Genomic DNA, 22,443 nt, shown 5'->3' with positions numbered 1-22,443 from the left:
AAAACATTTACTCTCAATATACAGACATTTTTTAAATGACACACCTGACTGTTAATGACACAGTCTGTCAGTTAGCCTCCAGCTACACCGCTGTGTTACTGTGTAGTGAAAATAATTACATTCTAAACTGCAGAAAAGAAAAACAAGTTTCCTCCGTCATGACGACGATGAAGATGACGATGGTTATTTCTGCTTGGTGATGGACCTCTTCTTCTTAGCCAACAAGTTGTAGTTCCGCAGCCGTCTAAGGTTGAACTGCGACAGACGCAACCACTCGGGCTGCAGGATCCTCAGGGCCGTGTCCTGCGGCAGGAGCCAGGGCGGAGGGGGCAGAGGTCAACACACTGCACACTGCCGATGTTTGGGTAAGAAATTCAACTCCTCTACGATTCACTCACCATCAGAGCGTGAGCCAAACAGCCATTGGTGTAGTCGGAGTGACCCACGGTGTTCAGGGCACCGACAGCAAACTCTGGGGCACTCTTCACAAAATGGCCGACCTCCATGTGTTTTACCATGTTGGTGGAAATTAAGGAGGGGTTCACACTCTGGGAGCAAAACAACATTTTTATCAGATTTTAAACCATAAAACAAAAAATCTATTTAAGTAAATTAGGTTGAATGTTCAACTGGTTTCACGGAAACAAAAAGATCTTTGATTTGATTAAAATTATTAGGTTGAATGTTCAACTGGTTTCACAGAAACAAAAAGTTCTTTGATTTGATTAAAATTATTTTTGATTTTTCAGAACAACCACAATCTGACAAACCTGCACTAAACTGTTCCAAACAATCAAAGCAGATTTACATTAGCAGTGTCAATATTTTACAGAGGTCAAAAGAGGAATTGCAGTTAATTATATTTTATGAAGTCATTAAGTATTTGTTTAACTTTTTATGGATCTTATAAAAAGGTAAAGACGAGTCAGTGAATGCAGCGGGATGAATAACTCAGATACACGTTTGTTTAAAAAAACTATAGTATCTAATTGTTTCTGTCGAACATTTATTTATTTAAACGTTAAATTTATTAACGATTATTTGTTGTTTTCACAACAAACATGTTTTCCTCGAATATTATTCAGACTGTTGGGTATTTAAACTGTAACGGAGCAGTGTTATTTAGGTGAAGGTCAATGAAACAGCAAGGATGTTCAATGTCACGGAGAAACGCTGATACAAGATTTGGCCGCTAGAGGGCAGTGTTGCGTTGTCTTAGGCATGAATAGAATGCGGCGAGTGCTACAAAGTGACTTGTAAGTTCAGAAAGAACGAAACTTTAGGCGGAAAACGATTTAAATATCGCCTCTAAATTGTACGATAGTTATACATATTTATAAACGCACACCTTTCGGGGCGTGTTGTTCAACTAGAAGTAATATTTGTGATACTCTTGTGTGTATATTTAATTATGCTCAACCGTTTTTTTTTGGGGGGGGGGGTGTTTGTGCAGTGATACACTTGTCCGTGTTAGCCGTTAAATTCACATTTTACCTGAACAGTGATTCCCAGCGGCTGATACTCGGCGTTCAGACACCGAGAGAAGACCGTGACAAAAGTCTGAAAAGGGAACAGGACACAAATGGTGAGTCATGACAGCAGCGAAGAAGAACCAGTTCGTAAAATTGTTTGATCCGGTTGATCCGGTTTCACCTGTTGACACGGATGTGTGTGTGTTATTTTATTGACTGTTGTGCCAGAAACAGTTTTGAAGAGTTCATATTTTTCTTTACTACAACACGGCAGCGATTTTTATAAGTGATATTTCGGTGAAAATAGATAACCAAAGGAGGAGACGGCGTTCCCGCGTTAGCCCGATTGCAAAGCTGTATCTGATTGGACGAGACATCTGTCAATCATTTATGGTTTCTATACCATACTGTGAACTTGTCGTCGGTTTATCCAACTTTTTTAGCTTCTCTGCTAACTGTACAGTCACTTTGAATGTTCGTCCGCACACCGTTACATTTCATTACCTTGGAGGCAGAATAGAGTGAGAGAAAAGGGTATGGATGGTCACCACTGATGGAGGAGATGTTGATGATCAGGCCCCTCCTCCTGTAGAAGAAGAAGAAGAAGAAGACAGACATAGATAAACTCCTGCTGTGTTTTCAGAGAGATTCTGTCAAAGCTGTTCTTTCAGTACCTCTGGATCATTGCAGGAAGGACCAGTCTGCTCATCTGCATCAAGACAAAAGATGAGAAATTAAAAAAAAGTTGTTTTTATTTCGTATATAAATAATAGTATATAAACATGAGGTAATTACAGACGTGCCTCACCTGAACCACTGACAGAATGTTACAGTTGACCAGATGGGTGCTTTTCTGTTGGCAAAAAAAAAAAAAGAGGAGAAAAATTTTTAGAATTTCTAATTATAATAATTCAATAAAGGTTAAAAACAATGCATCAAACCCACCTGCTCGATATCAGGCGCTTCCATAAAGGCAGCAAACTCAGCACAGGGGAGCATCCCTACGTTGTTGACTGAGAATTAAAAAAACAACAACAACAAAAATTAATCTTTTTTCAATATTAACTTCAGAAATCATTAATGTCCAACATATGGCTATATCTTCACAATGGTATATATATTTAATCAACTGTCTATTGTTGCCACCTTCTCTCTTGACACGTTTTTATCTGTATTTGGTCTCTGCCCTCCTAGGGACCGCGCCCCCTACTTTAGGGGCCTTGAGTAACGGAGAAAAATTCTCAGCTTTCCTTCAGCCGTTTGTCTTAAACCATCTTTTTTTTTCTCCTCCTGTCTGATATGAAACAGAACTGAAGCTAACGCTTGGCTTTGCCAGAAGGACCGAAATCCACCAGCCGATGCCTCTTCCTGCCCCGTCAAGGGGCCGACTGAGTTGTTTCCCACCCATTCCCAGGCTTTGTGCTGAGCAGATAACCTGCTGCAGACTGGAGCTCAACTGAAGGAAATATCTGATTCTCTGATAAACCGACTTTCACTCTGTGAGAAACGCAGGTCATCTAACACGCTGCTCTTCTCCTACAGGTAGTTCCTTTACCCAGAATTCCAATCTCCAGGCCCTCCAGTCCAGCAGCTATGGTGGAGTAAATGCTGTGTCCTTCTGTGAAGTCCACCTGGATGGTGCAGGTGTTTCTGCCGTAGGTCTCCTCTAAAACAGATGGATATCTGACGTTAAATCATCTCTGCTCCAGAGCTACACAGAAAACCATCAGTAGTTCTTGACTCACCGATCTCTTTGGCGACGCCCTGAAGTTTATCTGCTGACCTGCTGACCAGGACCACGTCCAGACCTCTACGAGCCAGCTGCACGGCAGGAGGAGGCCACACCAGAAGGTTAGGGTTTACGTTGTAAAACAAAGTGCTTCTAATGGACCAGTGTTTGATTGACAGCTGGACTGGACCATAGAAGATAACTGTGAGCTTCAGCTGTAGCTTCAAGTCACCGTGAGTCAACAATGTCTCAAGTTAGACAAGAGTTAGCCTCACTGCTAGTCTGCCGATATATCTCCAAAAATATCAGCAAAAATTAAAAGAGGTAACTCACATGAAGCTAACACTTAGCACAAAGCTAAAAACAAGTGACTGTAGGAAACATCGCACTAATAAGAAACATTGGTATCAGTTTGAGGACGTTTGTCTTCGTGAGATTTCTTTTCTTTTCTTTTTTTCTATTCTTCCAAACCTGATGGTGTGTGGATGGACGAGGCTGCAGGTGGCGCTTACCTCCAGAGCGTAAGCTCTGCCGATGCCAGCGGTCGCTCCGGTGACGACTGAGGGAAGACGAGAACAAGGTCAGGTTTACGTTTCTATAAATAATAGTCAATAGTCGAATAAAGTACAGAATTTACGACTGATCAGATCAAGATGAAGAAAATGAGTTTTGATATACAGTATATATATATATATTTGTTTTTAGACCATTTTATTTGCGAATTAAATATATAAGGTATTTGCTTATGGTCATTTAATATTATAAATAATTAAGAACTCCTGTGGCTCGTGAGTCGTCGGTGATCACACAGGCCCCGCCCTCCTTGTCCGTAACTCGCTCGTTTTCCTCCGTGGGGAGTCTCAACACGTGGTGTGCTGCCTGGGTTCAACCACAGAGATACAGACGTAGACTTGTTTTCCTACGTGAACATTTGCCATCTGTTCCCATTCGTGGCTCGCGGCCCTACGGAGACCCGACCTGAATGAGCCGTAAGTGTTAGAGTGTATTCACTCTGTGGTCGTGGTGCAGAGAGGAAGCCTGCTGGATGTTTATGTACAAATTCAATCCAAATATTCAAATCTGTGCACCAACAGAAGAGCTGTAAAAGAAAACGTTCTGCTCCTCACCTGCCCATTTTCCATACGCCTTTAAGTCCACCTGCCAGAACTTGGAGAAAACAAACTGTCGGAGTCCCCGCCAACACTTCCAGGCCAGTGCCAGCAGGTGGTAGAGCACGACGAGCCCCCCAGTGATGGTTAACAATTCAACAACTGACATTTTCACCGTGTGACGGACGAGTGTCGGCTGCAGCGCAGGGACTGGAGGAGACTGGCTGAAAACTAATGGTGAAGATGTGTTTATATTCATTTCTTCACACAGAACCTCCCACTGCTCCACCCCTCCCTCAACTCCCTCAACTCCCTCACCCCTGTGTCATCAGTGTTTCACTTTCAAGCAAACACCAGCGAGAGTGTGTGTGTGTGTGTGTGCAAACACACACCAACTAAAACACAGGTCTGAAATACACCTATTATTTTTAAAACAAAGAAATCAAAGGAGTCAAAGACACCTTTGTATCAAAGAGTTTCCCGCAGGTGATCAGCCTCATGTTTTAAATCTCTGGTTCACGTCCCTTCTCGTGGTCACTGTCAACCTGAGACGCCTGCATCTTAAAGTTGTGCGAGAAAGTCCGACGTCTTCTCTCGTAGCATTTATCACACCTGACCCTCAGAGCAGAATCCAAGCCTGAAGAGCGTTCCAGAAACAGTGCCACCTGCAGTTCAACACTGTAGTTGCGAAGGCATCTGATTTTCTTTCTTTTTTATATTTTCTTTCTCTTTAAATTTGCAAGAAAATATATCTTTGTTACTGATTGTTTCATCTCAGGTTGGGAGTCTGTGACACTGACATTTATTCACAGACTCATCAACTGTTACCACTCAATTATAAATTAAAAAACCAACCAAAAGACTTTATGCCCCCCCCCCTGCAGTTCCGCCCAAAGACTCCCTCTGGGTTGAAGACAGGTTTAAACCATCATAAACTTGATGTAAATGAACATTGATGTTTATTTAAAAATGTTCAAATATTTGTACAACATTTTTGGCTGAACAAAACTACAACAAAGTATCTCATCAAACTAAAATGTAGCCCTCGTTGACAACTTGTTTCTTACCCAACGCAATGAAAAGTTTTTTTTATTGTTTGTTGAATTTAACTTTTTTTTATTAATTAATAAAAGGTTATGGCCAAAGTTAAACAATAAAAATATCTGAAATTAGCCAAATTATTGAGCTCAAGATAAATAGAAACATTACATTGGAAATTAGCTCAAAGATTCAGCCAAAAATGAAATTAAACAAATTAAAATAAATTAAATTATAAATTCACATAAAAATGGCTCAGAAATAGAAATAAAAATGTGGCTCAAAAAAACAGGTAAAATTACAACATTTGTCCAAATGGAAGCTTTAATGTGTTGAATCGCGATGCGTTCCTACGGTGACGTCACAGAAGCCCCTCCCTCTGACGTGTGGAACTCTACCATCTAATCACAGAAGCTACAGTGTAGATAAACACCGAAACATGGCTGTGAACATGACACAGTTTCTGTGAGAACAGACTTCGATAAAGACTCTGCTTCAGTGTGTCACGTTTTCAGTGACGGAGGAACAGACCTGACAAACTCACATCCAATCAGCGTCTGATAAAGAACGCTGCCGATTAGAGACGATACAGCCGTGATTGGCTGAGCGCTCCTTCTCCTCTCATCACTTCATTTTAAAGTCGGTGATGGGAAGAAAAAGTACCGTATCGTCCTTATCACGTCGAAGATAAGACGCGACAGTCAACGCACTGTTTATTTGTGGACGGGTCTGAACACGGCTTCACGTTCAAGGTTTCCTTCAACAGCGATGATGTCACTGATTAGGTTTCCCTCTGTCTCTACGCTGCTTTAGTTATCTGTCTTCAGTGGGAGAGTTATTACTCCTGGTGGTGTACGTAGGTACTGCAAGTGCGTGTACTTTTGCCTGTCTGTCAACACACCCAAATATATATATATATATATATATATATGTATATATGTATATATATGTATATATGTCCTACCATGTTTAGCTGAGAGCAATATACCAAGAATGTATTTCTAATAAGAATGTTAACCTGTTTTTTAGCAAAGGTTGTAAAAACCACTCCAGTCACATTCTACTTTATTTGTTTTGGTGTGTCTGGGAACTTACATAGACATCCCTCTGCATACCACTAGAGAGAGTTAAAGTGCCAGTGCTCTCAGGGTTCCGTGAAAATTATAATTTTTAAATATTTTTTTTACCCCTATATTTACCAGGAATTAGAAACGTCTTTAATTAACTACATGTATTTACATGATTAAATCATGATTGCGGCTAAATTCGTGTCAGTTTTGACAAACTTTCCACTACTTTTCATCCAATATTGTCTGTGTCTCACTTAGCTTAGCTCTTCTAACCGTAATGGATACTGTTAGCTCCTCAGCTAACGTACCTTATTTTCTAGCCCTAATCTCACATGTCATGGTAAAAAGGCTAACACGGAGCAGGTCAGAGAAGCTGGCCGACATCTTTCCTTCGCTCCGTCCTGTCCTCACACACTGACAGCAGTGTTGCTGATGTAATCAGATTAGTTCGCTGAGGCTGAGGCCGAGGCTGTGCCTGCGCTAAACTGATCCGCTGCTGCTCACAAGCCTCTTAGAGACGCAGCCAACGACGCTGGCATAGATCACAAGGTCAGACGTAGAGCAGAGAAGCTACTTAGCCCGCAGCGCTAACAGCAGAGTGTCATCGTAACAGATCTGACCAGTTATTAAGTTATTTATCGTTTGGCACAAAAAAAAAAACCCACATTAACATAAAACTGTAAAACATATCCCAACACATTTGGCCTAATATTTACCAATAGCTCATGTCGTGCTTTAGCTTTCATATATTTTTAATATTTTCATTTGTTTGTATTTGAATATTTTCCGTTAGGCGATGTCAACAAAGTGCATCATCTGTCATTCTTTCTGTATCAAATATGTAGTTTGTATATTTTGTACCGTGGGTCGGTATCAAACCACAACAATAATATTTTACTGATATAAAAATATAATAACAATAATTACTAAAATATACCAACATATATTATTTTCACAATAAAATATACATATATAGTAAGGGTTTCCTATTTTTATCTTTTGCCTGGTCTCAGTGGGAGGGTCCTTGACCTAAATCTCTAATGATGGACCAGTAGTTTTTAAAGCCTGGTTTCACCCACTGGGTCTGCCTGTACTTTCACCTTCTCCACCATCTTCTCTCCCCCCTCCTCCTCCTCCCTGTGTCCCCCACACACACAGTCTTCCCACACTAGTGTGGATTAACAGCTAAAGAGGGTTGAGAAGTCAAAGCCTGCCAGTCCTTCCCTCTGTTCCACTCCTCCACCTGGAGCCACCCTCCAGATTACTGCACAGTTTTTTCCAGCCCTTGATCCATTCTCTGGATCGAGGCCGTGCTTCTTCTCCACCACCGTTCTCCTGCCCTGTGGTTTTGGGTCATTCCCAGTCCGGAGCAGGGACAGCAGGGAGAGCCAATGGCAGGCCGGGACAGTGGAAATGAAGAAATGTCTCATTTTTTACGGAGTTAATTTCCAAAGACTAAGGATTTTTTTTTTTTTTTAGGATTACCTGTGATATTTTTTTTTCTACAGTGAAAGTTGAGGAGAAGCTTCTCCTGCTCCTGTTCACCTGTTCACTTCATCCACCTGGAGGTGGAGCCGGGTCAGAATTCTGCTCACTTTTTACTGTCATTGTGTTGGTTTAACGTATCCTGTGCTGTTGAAGAGGAGCAGAGAAGTCCAGTTAGCGTTGATCTGAACTCATTAGCAGCTGCTAAGCTGCTGTCAGTATTAACTGCCGCAGGCTGTAAAAGACACAGGTGAAACAGGAAGATCATGTTTTATTTTTTATAACTCATGTGCACTAGGGCTACATTTATTACTGTTGACTAATCTTAACGTTTAACCATGGGTCATGTGACCTCTCACTGGAAACCTAAAGGTCAGACTTCCAGTATTCAGAGCTTTTTGGCCTCAGAAAACAAACAAAAAAAACATTTGATTTGACTAGTGTTGAGTTGGTTGAATTTCATGTTTGTCAAAGTTTAATCAGTAGAACGTTGTTTTTTATGTACAACAGCAATGAAGAGAAAATGTTAAGTAATGTTGATGCAGTTGATATGATTCCAATTTTAAATTTCATTGTGAGCTGCAGGGAAAAACATTTCTTTAAACATTGAATTTGTTTTCTATTTTTCAGTTGGGTTTATTAGATTAATCATTTTAAAAAGAACACGTGAGAATTCAGTGTCTGATGAAGAGGAGGATGTTGATTACGGGAAGAAAATCAAACATCAAAAACCTGACCCAGGAAATGACACGTTTTCCTGTTTGTTTGTTTTTCAGGTCGGCCTCAGTTTGGTTCCATGTTGTCACCTCTCCAGTTCTGGACTGACGGCGTGCTGAGTGCCAAAGGAGAGCGTCCATCAACCAGACTGACCCCAGACGTGTCAGGAGCATCAGCAGCTGACTGACCGTATGGCCAATCACAGGGACTCTCACCTCCCCCACAACCTGTCCTTCCACCCGCGATGGAACCAGAACTCCTTCAAAGTCGGCAGAAGGAAAAACAAACGCTCGGTGGCGATGAACAGCTGCAGCGACTGTAGAGTGTTTCAATCGCCGTCGCCGCCGCCATCGTCCACCGTGAGGCGGTGCAGGAGCCGCAAGGGTATCTGGTTTCTTCTGCCCCTGCTTGTTGCCTCGTTTATGCCCTGCCATGCCTGGGCAACCACCTTCAAGATAGTCCTGGTGGGTCCCTGGACATGTGACCTCTTGTACTCTAAATCCTTACCCGACACCGTAGCCCGCCTGGCGACCACCCGCATCAACAAGGACCCCCACCTCAACAAAGGCTACTGGTACGATTACACCATCGTCAACGAGGACTGTAAGTCGTCCCGGGCTCTGGCTCGGTTCTCGGAGCTAAAAAGTTACGGTGCTGCCTTCCTGGGCCCCGCCAACCCGGGGTACTGCTCCTCCGCCGCTCTGTACGCAAAACAGTGGGACCTGGGCATCCTGTCCTGGGGATGTCTGAAACCAGACATGAACCAGGGGGGGGCGTACCCCACCTTCCTCAGGCCGCTGCCCCTGTCTGCTCACGTGCTCTTCACCGTGCTGCGGTTCTTCCGTTGGGCCCACGTGGCTATAGTTTCAGAGGAGACCGACGTCTGGGAAGCCACGGGGCAGGAGCTGGCCTCGTCACTGAGGGCCCTGGGTCTGCCCGTCCACCCTGTGGTCACCATGGAGAACAACGAGGACGGGCCACGCAGGGCGCTGACCAAGATACGGGAAGCAGACCGGGTCAGAGGTCAGTGGTACATCCAGAGTGATCTGTTGACCTTGTTCGTGTCAGTACTGCGTCTGATTTTCTGCTCCGTTCACAGTGATCATCATGTGCATGCCGTCTGTGCTCATCGGAGGCCAGGCTCAGCACCGGCTCCTGACCACCGCACTGACCATGAGAATGATCGACCGGGGCTACGTCTTTATTCCCTACGACACCCTCCTGTACGCCCTGCCGTACAAGGACGTAAACTACTACGCTCTGGGCAACGACACGCGGCTGAGGAAGGCGTACGACGGCGTCCTCACCGTCACCATGGACTCTGGAGAACGTAACTTCTATGAAGCCTACGCCGACGCTCAGAACAGCTATGAAATCCGCAGCAGCGTCTCAGCAGAGGAGGTGGGTTTGTCCAGTATGGGCCGAGTGGGGGGGGCGGTGGTCACATGACCACAGGGGCCAAATGTGTTTAACAGGACAATATGAGGGCTGGACTATTTTTCCTAATATCATTTAGGTCAGTGTTTCCCAAAGTAGGGGGCAGGTCACTCTAAAGGGGCGTGGAGCCAATGCAGAGGTGGGGCGGGCTGGACTATTTTTCCTAATATCATTCAGACACGGGGGTAGAAAGGCAAATTCATTTAATTTCACTATTTTCTTTATTTGTAATATAAATATAATTCCTCTAAATTTGAAACTTAATTTAATTTAATTAGCATTTTTTATGTTTAAAATTAGGAGAGAAAAGGTTTGGGAATGTTGTTGATTTATGGTCTGTTGTTGGAGGATTTGTCTTGAAACTCTTTTATTCTCTAATCATGGATTATGATAAGGGTCAAATAGTTTAAAGATTTATTAAAATCTTTAAGGAATATGAAAAAAAGAGTTAAAAGTAATCGTAAGTTTTAGTTCATAATAAAACCATTTGAATTATTTGATTAATTTCTAAATCATTACTTTTACTCCTTCAAAATCTTAGATTGAAGTTAATTTTCAAATGTATTAAAAATGATCTCAAAATATAACATATTTAATAAAATATATTTGATAATTAAAGATAGAAAACTGTAGTAAATTCATGTATTAAAAATATATAACGTCAGGCTTCTAAAATCTTCCTCCCTCCACTAGGTGTCTCCATTTTTTGGCACCATCTACAACATGATGTATTACACGGCCATGGCCGCTGAACAAGCACGTGCCCACGGAGGACGCTGGGTAACTGGGCACGTCCTGGGCGGAAGTGAGGGCGGTTTTGAATTTGAAGGTTTCAACCAGCGGCTGCGAGCCGGCAGGAACGGAGAGGGCATGCAGGCGCGCTACGTGGTTCTGGACTACAGCGGGATGGGAACGTCGCTCTACTCCACCCACTCGTTGGACGCCGCTCACACGGATTCCAAAACGGGGGGTTTGAAATACCTGGGCCGCTCCATCCACTTTGCAGGAAGTACGCCCTACAGAGACACCAGCTGCTGGTTCAGCCCGCACTTCGCCTGTGGTGGAGGTGAGTGTGGTCCAACGGTGGGACGGTGTCAGCGGGTCCTCAGTCTTTGTCTGAACTCTTCCTCCTCCCTCAGGCATGGACTCGGTCACTTACTTCTTCGTCCTGCTCCTGTTGGTCTCGCTGGTCGGTGCTGCCGTCAACGTCTACCTCCATTTTAGGTTTGTTTTTCTGATGAAGTTGAAACGTGAAAAGTCACCGTGTTGAGATGTTGGTGTTGTGTGTTTGAATCACTTTGACTTCACTGAGCAGGAGAACCGGGAGAGTCGGCTTCACCTTTGGCGGAGGTGACGACGACGGTCCGACGAAGATCGTCCTGACGCTGGACGACCTGGTCTTCATCAGCACTCAAGTCAGCAAGCGGGTCAGTCCTGGGCTGAATCTGCCGAGTCCACCTTCTCCAAGTCCATTATTTGTTGTCAATTCCCTGTGTGTGTTTGTGAGCAGAAGATCACGGACGAGAGCATCCTGAGAAGTCAGCTGGACATGAAGACGCCTCATCACTCCGTGTCCGGTCGCAGCTACATGGCCTCCAGCCCCGACAACTCCAACGTGGCTGTGTTTGAGGTGCTGTACTGACACCTGGTGTCTGTTTCCACACACGTCTGTGGAGACGTTACTGACTGTGTCCCCTGTTCACCTCTCAGGGCGACTGGGTGTGGCTGAAGAAATGTCCGGCCGGTTCTGTGTCAGGTGTGGCCAGCAGCACCGAGAACATCTTTGTCAAGGTGAGGCAAGGACAACTGAACCAGACTACAGCGCCACCCACTGGGCAGGAGTCATCCCTTCTGTGTATTTATTAACCAGGTGTCTGTAGCGGGTCTCCATTACTGCAGGGAATCGAACCCTGACTGGGGTTTGATCTGAATTTACATTTGGTTGATGATAAAAGATTTAAACTTTTTTGGTCCGTCAGCCTGATGATCTGCTCTGTTATTCTGTTAAAGTGTATATTTTAGATACGATAATCCAATCCAATCCTTCAGATTATTAGACGTGTGAGCTCCTTAAAATCCACAGATTCACCAAATTCTTTTCCCCTCGTGTTCCAGAGTGTGAACTCTGAGTCTGACACCTGCTGTTTCTTCCCCTCCAGCTCAGAAACATGAGGCACGAAAACCTCAATCTGTTCCTGGGTCTGTTCTGCGACTCGTCCATATTTGGAATAGTGACTGAACACTGCTCCAGGGGCAGCCTGGAGGATCTGCTCAACAACGAGAACGTGCGTCTGGACTGGATGTTCAAGTCGTCTCTGCTGATGGATCTGATCCGGGTGAGAAACACAGACTTCCGTCAGGCGTCTGTTTCCTGTCTGTCCTCTACTTCCTCTGAATATTTCACCCTCCGTCACCAGGGAATGAAGTATCTGCACAATCACAACATCGTCCACGGACGCCTCAAATCCCGGAACTGCGTGGTCGACGGACGCTTCGTGTTGAAGGTGACAGATTATGGATACTGTGCAATTTTGAATGGACAGGAAATCGACGTCGACGAGGACCAACCAGAGAGTGAGTGTGAACCAGTTAATGAACAGTACCTGCCGAGTACTATCAAGTATTTGACCATCTTCTGGTTTACTTCCAGACGACGCACATTTATATTTATTCTTTATTTACTTTTGGCTATTTTTTAAATAGTTTTTCACTGAGCTAACTCACTAAACCCATGTTTATTTTATTTCTTTAATCTTTGTTTCCTTTTATTTAGCTAATTATAATTACACAGTAGCTCTTTTCCACTCAGAGTTAATGGTTTCTTTGACATTTTGCAGCCACACATTAATTATACTTAACACAACAATTCTAGTATTAATACTTCACTTCTTTTAACATCTTATTTTGTCCAGTTTTGGCCAATGCTTGGGTTTGTTTTAGAGACTTTAGTTTCCTACAATTCCTGAGGGAAAACATATAAACACAGTAAAAAAAATAAAAATATATATATATATAAAGCTCTGTTTGTAAAGAAATTCTGAACACCTCCTAATGTAAATTTCTCGATCATTTATCACTTCCGTCTCCAATGGGACAAACAGATTTACTGTGGACGGCTCCTGAACTGCTGAGGAGCTCCAGTCTGAGGAGGCGGGGCTCCTTCTACGGAGATATCTACAGCTTCGCCATCATCGTGCAGGAGGTCATCACTCGCTCCTCGCCCTTCTGCATGCTGGACATGCCTCCCAAAGGTCAGTGCTGCGTCAAAGAATCATGGGAGAAAAACAGTAGTTAACTTGTAAATATAAATGAAAAATCTTTCAGGAAAGTTCTTTCCGTTTTATTTCTGTGCTGAACGTCTCTTTGCTCTGATTGACAGAAATTATCAGCAAGGTGAAAGAACCCCCTCCCCTGTGTCGGCCCACCGTGTCAGTGGAGGAGGCTCCTCTGGAGGTCATACAGGTCATGAAGCAGTGTTGGAGTGAAGAACCTGACAGGAGGCCGAACTTTGAGGACATCTTTAAACAGGTCTAGACCCTTCCCAGATCTGTCCCAGTCTCTGTCCCGGTCTCTGTCCTGGTCTTTCCTGACCTCTGTCCCAGTCTCTGTCTCTGTCTCGGTCTCTGTTTCTGTCCCAGTCTCTGTCCCGGTCTCTGTCCTGACCTCCGTGCCTTTCACCCCACAGTTCAAGAACATCACCAAGGGCAAGAAGACCAACATCATCGACTCCATGCTGCGGATGTTGGAGCAGTACTCGTCCAACCTGGAGGATCTGATCAGAGAGAGGACGGAGGAGCTGGAGCTGGAGAGACAGAAGACTGACAACTTGGTGGCTCAGATGTTGCCCAAGTGAGTGACGGCAACTTCGACTGACGCCTGATTAAAGGCACGATGACATTCAGACGTCACGAATCTGTCTCTGTGTCCGTGTGCAGCTGCTGTGGCTCAGTGGTTGCCTGAATTGCATCAATGTGACGACAGTTCCAGTAGAAACAGTGTGGGGGGGGGCTTCACCATGTGTTTGAAAACCATGTGACAGAAGCATTTAGAGACCTGGAACCAACAAACTGTCTGTGTTGACCTTCGTTTATCAGACCAAAGGTCGTCCATTCAGTGGAATTATATTATTAACTTTGTCTTTAAAAAACGTCTTCTTCTTTTTCCTCCTCCTCTTCTTCTTCCTCTTTGTCTTACTCTTCCTCTTCTTTTCTCTATCATCTTCCTCCTCCTCCTCCTCCTCCTCTTCTTCCTCCTTCGTGGTCCAGATCCGTGGCCCAGGCTCTGAAGACGGGGAAGCCCGTCATACCTGAACACTTCAGTGAGGTCACTCTTTACTTCAGTGACATCGTGGGCTTCACCACCATCTCGGCCCTGAGCGATTCTCTGTCTCGGTCTCTGTCTCTGTCCCAGTCTCTGTCCTGACCTCTGTCCTGACCTTTGTCCCAGTCTCTGTCCCGGTCTCTGTCCTGACCTCCGTGCCTTTCACCCCACAGTTCAAGAACATCACCAAGGGCAAGAAGACCAACATCATCGACTCCATGCTGCGGATGTTGGAGCAGTACTCGTCCAACCTGGAGGATCTGATCAGAGAGAGGACGGAGGAGCTGGAGCTGGAGAGACAGAAGACTGACAACTTGGTGGCTCAGATGTTGCCCAAGTGAGTGACGGCAACTTCGACTGACGCCTGATTAAAGGCACGATGACATTCAGACGTCACGAATCTGTCTCTGTGTCCGTGTGCAGCTGCTGTGGCTCAGTGGTTGCCTGAATTGCATCAATGTGACGACAGTTCCAGTAGAAACAGTGTGGGGGGGGGCTTCACCATGTGTTTGAAAACCATGTGACAGAAGCATTTAGAGACCTGGAACCAACAAACTGTCTGTGTTGACCTTCGTTTATCAGACCAAAGGTCGTCCATTCAGTGGGATTATATTATTAACTTTGTCTTTAAAAAACGTCTTCTTCTTTTTCCTCCTCCTCTTCTTCTTCCTCCTCTTCTTCCTCCTTCGTGGTCCAGATCCGTGGCTCAGGCTCTGAAGACGGGGAAGCCCGTCATACCTGAACACTTCAGTGAGGTCACTCTTTACTTCAGTGACATCGTGGGCTTCACCACCATCTCGGCCCTGAGCGATCCCATCGAGGTGGTCGACCTTCTCAACGACCTCTACACGTGCTTTGATGCCATCATTGGGCTGCACGACGTCTACAAGGTGAGAGCTGGAAGAATTTTATATCTTTTTTTTTTTCTTTTCTATCGTGAATATCTTTCAACTTCCTTCTCTTGTTTCTCAGGTGGAAACTATCGGCGATGCCTACATGGTGGCTTCAGGGGTTCCTGCCAGGAACGGCAACCGTCACGCGGCTGAGATGGCCAACATGTCCCTGGACATCCTCCACTGCATCGGGACCTTCAAGATGAGGCACATGCCGGAGCTGAAAGTCAGGATCCGCATCGGCCTGCACTCAGGTGGACGGTCCACCACAAACCACCAGTTATTACTGTTGTGTTAATAATGGTGGTGTAAGAGGGGGGGGGATGGCGCCACCTGCCTGTGTGACAGCTGTATATGTCGGGAGACAAAGCAAATAGATATTGAAGTCAGTCAAAAAGTTCTGAGACAGGTGTTTTACTTCCTGCAGGTGTCTGACGTTAAGTGACCAGTTCAGCCTGGTCTCTGCGTCTCCATCAGCTGTGACCAGTTTTACGTTAGACGTTATGATTTTAACCAAACTCGCAGCTTAGATTAGTCAAACGCTCCACGTGTGGAAGGAGACACCACATCTCAGAGTGAGTAAAAGTTCCAGGAAGCCGATCTTCCGAGGCAGTGGGCGAATATTTTTACCTCCTTTATCTGCGTCTGGTGCTTATTCCTGGAATCAGTGAAACACTATCCACTTAGAGCGTCTTCATCCAATTATCCCACTCCATACACGGGATCGCTGTCCATTCTGTGAGGCTTAAGTGTCTTGTTAAACACGGGGACGCTGCCTAACCCTTTGACACAACACACACGTTTCTCCACTGATTAAACTGTTACATTTCTTCTTCTTCTGTTTTTTTTAATTTTTTTTTTCTTCGGCTGTGATTCCAGGCCCGGTGGTGGCGGGAGTGGTGGGTTTGACGATGCCTCGCTACTGTCTGTTTGGAGACACCGTCAACACGGCGTCGAGGATGGAGTCCACAGGGTTGCGTGAGTGTCGTGTCATCGTCTGTCCAAACGTTACAGCCGTGTGTTTCATCAAACGTGATGATGCGCGGTGACGGGAGGACAAGTGGCTGGAAGTTTGTGTCGGCACGCCGCCTCGGGCTAAACAGGGCTTTAGGGCGAGCGGCCCACGCTAATCCTTTAAGGATATTAAGATGGAGGTTTGGTTTCTCCGATCACCGGGTCGTTGAATCCATAAATGTTTTAGAGATCTAAGTCAGTGGGGTTTTATTTTTCTAGAACACTCTCTGTGGTTCTTATCAAGTGTTGTAGAAGTTCTAACTCTGACTCAGCAGAACCCGGTGTTTGGACTCAGCTCAGCTGACGGTCGTTTGATTGACAGCTGGGTCAGAAGTCGTATGTGATGGTTTTAGTCGTTTCCTTCTGTGGGATTCTGACCTGATGGAGTCAGAATCAACGTCTCTGTCCTCACCTCACCTAAACCAACCCCCCCCCGCTCGCGTCATCAGGCAGTTGCCAGGCAGTCCATGTTTTAGTGATCTGACAGAGGATCTTATGGTGAGAGCCGTCAGGAGGGGGAGAGAGAGAGAGGGAGGGAAGGAGAGAGGGAGGGAGGGAGTGTTTCATCAGTTGCAGTGAAACGCTTTAATGTGACCTGTTATCACTCTGTCACCAAACCTGTTAGAAATGACTAACATTAAAAAAAAAAATCATTTAATGTGCTTCAAAAATCACTCAGATTTTACATTTAAATATAAAATCTGTAACCAGGGCTCCACTTTGTATGATTTTAGTGACATCTAGTGGTAAAGTTTGTTTATCCTCACTATCAAGGAACATACTCAGTGGTGTTTAAAACTGTAGTTTCATTCTACAATTTAAAATTAAAACATTAATATTTTCTTATATGCTTATCTTCTTTAAGATATTATATATTTATTTAAATTTTTATATAATATTTTTACTTCTTCTGTTAGTGAAGATATTTTATTCCGTATCTTTAAAAGACATACAGTACATGGAATAGAACACTGTCGAGGGAACCAACTATGGGCACTCTGCTGCCATCTACTGGCTAACACCATTAATAACATCCTGACATGGAATCGATTAAAATCGTAAGAAGTCGGTTTTTTAATATATATTAAAACAACCAAAAAATAAAAAAAACGAGAAAATTAGTTCTTACTTTACATAAAATTTCTTTTATATTTTCTGTTATATATTAAATATATATATTTATTTTTTAAATATTTCTATCTTGGTATATAGCTTACAGAATCCATGTCAACCAAAGCACAGTTGACGTCCTGAACAGCTTGAAACTGGGATATAAACTCCAGGTCAGAGGCATGACGGAGTTAAAGGTGAGTACGCGTTTTTCACAAGAACAACTTTTCTGTAACGAGTAACGAGTTCTTGACTGTTTCCTTCCAGGGTAAAGGGATTGAGACCACCTACTGGTTGGTGGGAAGAGAAGGCTTTAACAAACCCCTCCCTGCCCCTCTAGGCAACGCAGGGTAAGACCCCCCCTCCCATTGATGTACTGGTCATGTACTGTATATGTTGTAGTACTTGTATGGTATTCATTCAGCCGTGTTTTCATCACAGGGGCAGTAACCATGGTATCAGCTTAGATGAGATCCCTGTTGACAGAAGACAGAAATTCCTGGATCGACAGAAGATGATGGGATAGAGTGACCTTTGACACTGGAACTTCCTGACTGAGGAATCATGTACTGTATGTCCCAAAGACTGGGTGGGGTCCCACAGACAATTCACTGGGTGATTATTCAGGTTGCAGCGACATAAAAAAAAAATCGTTAAATATTGCAGTACTGATGAAGTGCAGGTTCAAATGGAGAGAGTGTTAATGTAAAATTACTGCTAGACGTACTGCAAACACCTCCACTGGTACTGTTTACTGATGTTAGAGAAATACATCATCAAATATATTTGACCTCTAACAGCAATATTTGAATTTTTAAACAAACCTGAAAATACATTTGGCCCAAATCGCTGTAAAGACTGAGACTGTGGATTATTTATAGACTCCTGTCTGAGACGACGTCGGTCACATGATCAGTAGGAAGTACTACAGTACTGTGTGTTATGTTAAGCCTGCTTGTTTTTTTTTGTACTGCATGTACTTTTACATGTATTTATTTGTGGACCATCGGTAAATGCTGAACTTTAACTATAGTTATATATATATATATATTAGAGTATTTTGTCAATAACAGATCGTTAAAAACATGAAATAGTCGCAGTAATATTCAGAGTAAATGAAGGCGGGGAAAAGTCTTTGTATTTTTTTTTTTTACAAAAACACAGCGTGTTAAACAACATTCACTCCTTTTCGTCTGCTGATCATTACGGCCTCACCCGTCTCACCCGTCTCACATGCAGCGACTGATTAATGAAACCTGCCGCCTGCGCGTTAGCATGCGCCGCACAGCGTGATGTGTGTGTTGTTCACAATGAAAACAGTAGGAGGAGCTCATTTCTATGACAAATCTGTCTGCCCCGCACCTAACACCCCGGGGGCATTCTCCTCCGATCGAGTGCTCCAGACAATTAGCTTCTGATTGGTCCTTCACCGATGTCGAAGTCTACAACTAGGTGGCGCACGAGTTCATTAGAATCAGTCCGTAACAGATAACTTTGTCAGAACAATGAAGTGAAACGCAGGTTTTGCTTTGTCAGAACAATGAAGTGAAACGCACGTCGTCTTTACAGAAAAAAAAAACATTCATTATGTAAAGATGATCAGAGGTGAGCGCTGGTTGGAACAAAGACATTTGGTTTGTTTTTTTTTACCCTGAGGCTGTTTGCTGTATATACTGTACATTTGTATATAGTAGTTATTGACATCTTTCTGTTCAGGATCCATGAACTTTAGATTCAAACAACAACAACGTTTACTTGATGTCCGTCGTCTGGTGCAGGGATGGTTACGGATGAATAGTGTTAAACATGGAGGTCAAAATGGGTAAAAACACAGTCCATAAACGTTTTCTTTAACTAGCCAGTCCAGCTCATTCAGAGGAACGCAGTAAATAAAGTCATGTGACAGGCGTGTAGTAGTACTACAGTAGTGGTATAATTGATTAAATTTTCGGAGTACTTTCTTTTTTTAAATGATCAATTTACATCTGTAGCTACTGTGGGTTATATTAGGAGAAAATAATCATTTAAATAATTTCTTACTAACATTTAGCTGTTTTTATATAAATATATTTGTACGCCAACAGTTAGTATTTATTTATTTATTTTTGCCAATTCTTGTTTGACTTCAATGTTTACTTTAATCAGTTTCTAATCACCATCGGTCTTGGGGGGAAATATTTGCAAAAAAAAAACCTGGGCGAATATTTGACCCTTTCTGTGATATGGCGCCCTCTGTTGTAACATCAATGTAAATACATGAAAACAGACAAAGCATTTGACTTGACAAATAAAAATAAGGAAATTATGTTCTGTTTTCAGAAATACTGAGAATTTAGAATTTTCATTAAAGTCACCCCCCCCCCGTTCTCCCCTCCTCCCACATTTACCTCTGATTCATACAGACCTACTTTAGTCTGTGACCTTCATCCATCTGTATATATACAGTCCACAGGTAGGAGCCACATCTTCTCGGCTTTTAATCGATTTGCCAAATAGAAAGAAAAAACCTCCGAAGCGAATGGAATTCCCTGCGTGATTTCATTGTGTTGCTGTGAATAAACGCTGGTTTGAAAACGTTTGGCTGAACAAACTCTGACTCATGGGTCGGTGCAGGTGAAGCCCCACCGTCTCCATCTCACCTGTGTCACCCGTGTCAGCCATCGCTCCAGGTAAATGACGTCACATGACTTTGTTTATCTCAGAACTGGACGTCACTTCTAATTCTTTTTGTTTTATCAACAGGTCGGCTGAGTTGGACACCACAGTCTCTGACCTCTTGATTGGTCCACGACCCGCACTTTGTTCAGCACCACATCTGACCCAAAGTTGCTGCTAATGACTGAGTGAGGATGTGTCTCGATCCGATTCACAGAACCGAGGTGAAACGGAGGGTTCGATTCCGAGGTCGGTCGTCTGGTAAGTTTTTACAGAATGAAATAAGACACTGTACAATTTTATTACAGAAGAGAAATTTAAAATAGAATTTTTTTTTTTTATTTTTTAAAAACCCCAAACTTCTCTGTGAACATCATTTTTATCCTCGTCTTCCCGGTGAACCTGCTGCAGCCGCCGCTCCTCCATTCACGTTCATCTGTGACTGTAAAATATGCAAATGTGCGGTGAATGTCTGCATCACACTCGAACTCACCACCACCACCCAAAAAAAAACCAAAAAAAAAACACCACACACACAGAGGCGTGTGCAGCTGCAGAAGCCGTGACCTCTCAGACTGCAGCGTTTCTTCATGTCTCTGTGCAGAAATCCTCCGGATTCACCGGTGATTCCTGACAAATCTGTGGGATTATTCCCAGAATCCTCGGTGACGGAAGTGTCCTCGTCTGAACACCGTGTTCTTCTTCTCTCCATCTCTGCCGGAGCCCCGCTGGTCCGCGCGGGGGGGGGGTGGGGGGGGGGGGGGGGTTGGAGATCAAGTCACCCATTCAGAGGCACGAGGAAATGAGAAACAAAGTCTGGCTTTCAGAATAAAAGCACAAGTGACGAGCTTGTCCTCAGCCAACCTGCCCAAAATGTTTATATATAATATATCATAGTTAGAATTTTATTTTAAAATCCCTTTTGGTTTCTTTTATTTTTTTTGCAGCTCTCATGTTTAGTTTTCTTCATATTTATTTATTATTTATTGGACAGAAATGTTTAGCAGTAAACATTGTTTAATGTTCGTCAAATATAAGTTGATCTTGTGGTCTGTAGACTGAAACCACAATTTTGACCACAGGTCGTCACAACAACAACAACAAAAAAAAGTTCAATACAAAATATTTTAAAACATTGTAGTAAGAATATAATATAAGAGACTAAAAATCGTCACCTTCGTTTTTTCACGTCAACCAGCAGCGGTCGCTAGTTTGAATCCTGTGACTGTGATCCACGGCCGCTGTTCACAGACCAAGTCCAAGGTCAGTGCTGCCGCCACCGTCTGCAGCCCGAGTTTTATTTTGAAATCCACCAACGGAAACGCCGCCAGTGTGGCTCGTGTTTTGACTGTGGTGGGTTCAGAGTGACGGTGTTGAACCTCAGACAGGTGGAGGAGACGTCCTGAAGAAACACCGCGGTCGGACCTGGTCGTGCAGGAGGACTGGGCTGGGCTGCAGGAGCAGCAGCGGTGGACAGCGTCCTCCTTCTCCTCCTCGTCCTCCTCCTCCTCGTCCTCGTCCTCCTTCATCTCCTTCTCCTTCTTCCCGCAGATGCTGGATTCACAGTATGAAGACACCAGGTCCAAACTGTGGTTCTGCTGCCGATTGTGCCGTCCTCGCGCCTGACGCGTGAATGTGGACGCGGGCGGGACGAAGGATGTAGAGGCCACGGACGACCGAAGAGTCCACATGCTTTTGTTTCTTTGACATTACCGACTCATAATTCACGAAAACAAGAGCGCACCGCCGCGGCCATGGAGAGCCACGCAGCCGAGGCGCAGAGCTACGAAGATGTGCAGAAGAGCGGCTACCTCCGCAAGCACAAATCCATGCACCGGCGCTTCTTCGTGCTGCGGGCGGCCTCGGAGCACGGTCCGGCTCGGCTGGAGTACTACGAGAACGAGAAGAAATTCCGCAGCAAATCGCCGGTGCCGAAGAAAGTGCTGAACCTGGAGACGTGCTTCAACATCAACAAGCGGGCGGACTCCAAGAACAAGCACATGATCGTGCTGTACACCCGCAGCGAGAGCTTCGCCGTGGCCGCGGACTGCGAGCAGGTGCAGAACGAGTGGTACCAGGCGATGCTGGAGCTGCAGTGCAACTGTAAGATACTAAAAAAAAAATTTTTTATCTCTAACTACCCCACCTGTGATGTTCTGCCCCTGTCTTCTGTCTTCTGTCTGTGCACACATGACGGCCTAAATCTGCACCACCGGAGGCTGTTTGTTCCCCACTCTCTGCTGGCGCGGCCGCCTCTGCTGCTTGTCTCATTATTTCATATGTGTTTTATTATTATTATTTTTAATATTTGTATATTTTTATATTTCAGTGCTGAGTCTCAGTGACGCGTTTCCAACCGTAGACTTTTTCGGGTTTTTTTGCACCAAAAAAAAA

At 44.1% G+C, this 22,443-nt stretch overlaps 3 protein-coding genes across 3 annotated transcripts in view; 2 read left to right on the top strand and 1 right to left on the bottom strand.

The window, feature by feature from the left end:
- Window positions 1–7: 7 nt before the first annotated feature.
- On the bottom strand, window positions 8–7,919 carry hsd20b2 (hydroxysteroid (20-beta) dehydrogenase 2). The gene is made up of 11 exons (XM_008333128.3): window positions 4,329–7,919; window positions 3,714–3,760; window positions 3,218–3,293; window positions 3,028–3,138; window positions 2,418–2,485; window positions 2,281–2,325; window positions 2,147–2,181; window positions 1,977–2,058; window positions 1,495–1,560; window positions 399–548; window positions 8–303 (listed from the first exon to the last, which is right to left on the bottom strand). Exons 1-11 carry the CDS (start codon window positions 4,567–4,569, stop codon window positions 184–186), a joined length of 1,041 nt encoding a protein of 346 aa, XP_008331350.1. The 5' UTR covers window positions 4,570–7,919; the 3' UTR covers window positions 8–183.
- On the top strand, window positions 4,417–18,580 carry gucy2d (guanylate cyclase 2D, retinal). Its single transcript, XM_025065585.1, has 19 exons — window positions 4,417–4,547; window positions 8,680–9,643; window positions 9,720–10,021; window positions 10,751–11,123; window positions 11,197–11,281; window positions 11,373–11,484; window positions 11,568–11,687; window positions 11,768–11,848; window positions 12,217–12,393; window positions 12,475–12,631; window positions 13,159–13,308; window positions 13,437–13,585; window positions 13,743–13,906; window positions 15,075–15,267; window positions 15,350–15,524; window positions 16,150–16,248; window positions 17,497–17,591; window positions 17,662–17,744; window positions 17,836–18,580. The coding sequence occupies exons 2-19, from the start codon at window positions 8,812–8,814 to the stop codon at window positions 17,918–17,920; spliced, it is 3,432 nt and encodes a 1,143-aa protein (XP_024921353.1). The 5' UTR covers window positions 4,417–4,547; window positions 8,680–8,811; the 3' UTR covers window positions 17,921–18,580.
- A 3,197-nt stretch (window positions 18,581–21,777) lies between these two features.
- Window positions 21,778–22,443, top strand: part of LOC103395409 (insulin receptor substrate 1-B) — an 8,887-nt gene continuing 8,221 nt past the window's right edge. The window contains exon 1 of the mRNA XM_008333113.3: window positions 21,778–22,152. Coding sequence (XP_008331335.1) covers window positions 21,804–22,152 — 349 coding nt within the window. The 5' untranslated portion in view covers window positions 21,778–21,803. The remainder of the gene's footprint in view (window positions 22,153–22,443) is intronic.

Source organism: Cynoglossus semilaevis, chromosome 19 (genome assembly GCF_000523025.1).
Source record: "Cynoglossus semilaevis isolate Cse_v1.0 chromosome 19, Cse_v1.0, whole genome shotgun sequence".
NCBI lineage: Eukaryota > Metazoa > Chordata > Actinopteri > Pleuronectiformes > Cynoglossidae > Cynoglossus > Cynoglossus semilaevis.
This window is presented reverse-complemented; position numbering and strand designations above follow the sequence as displayed.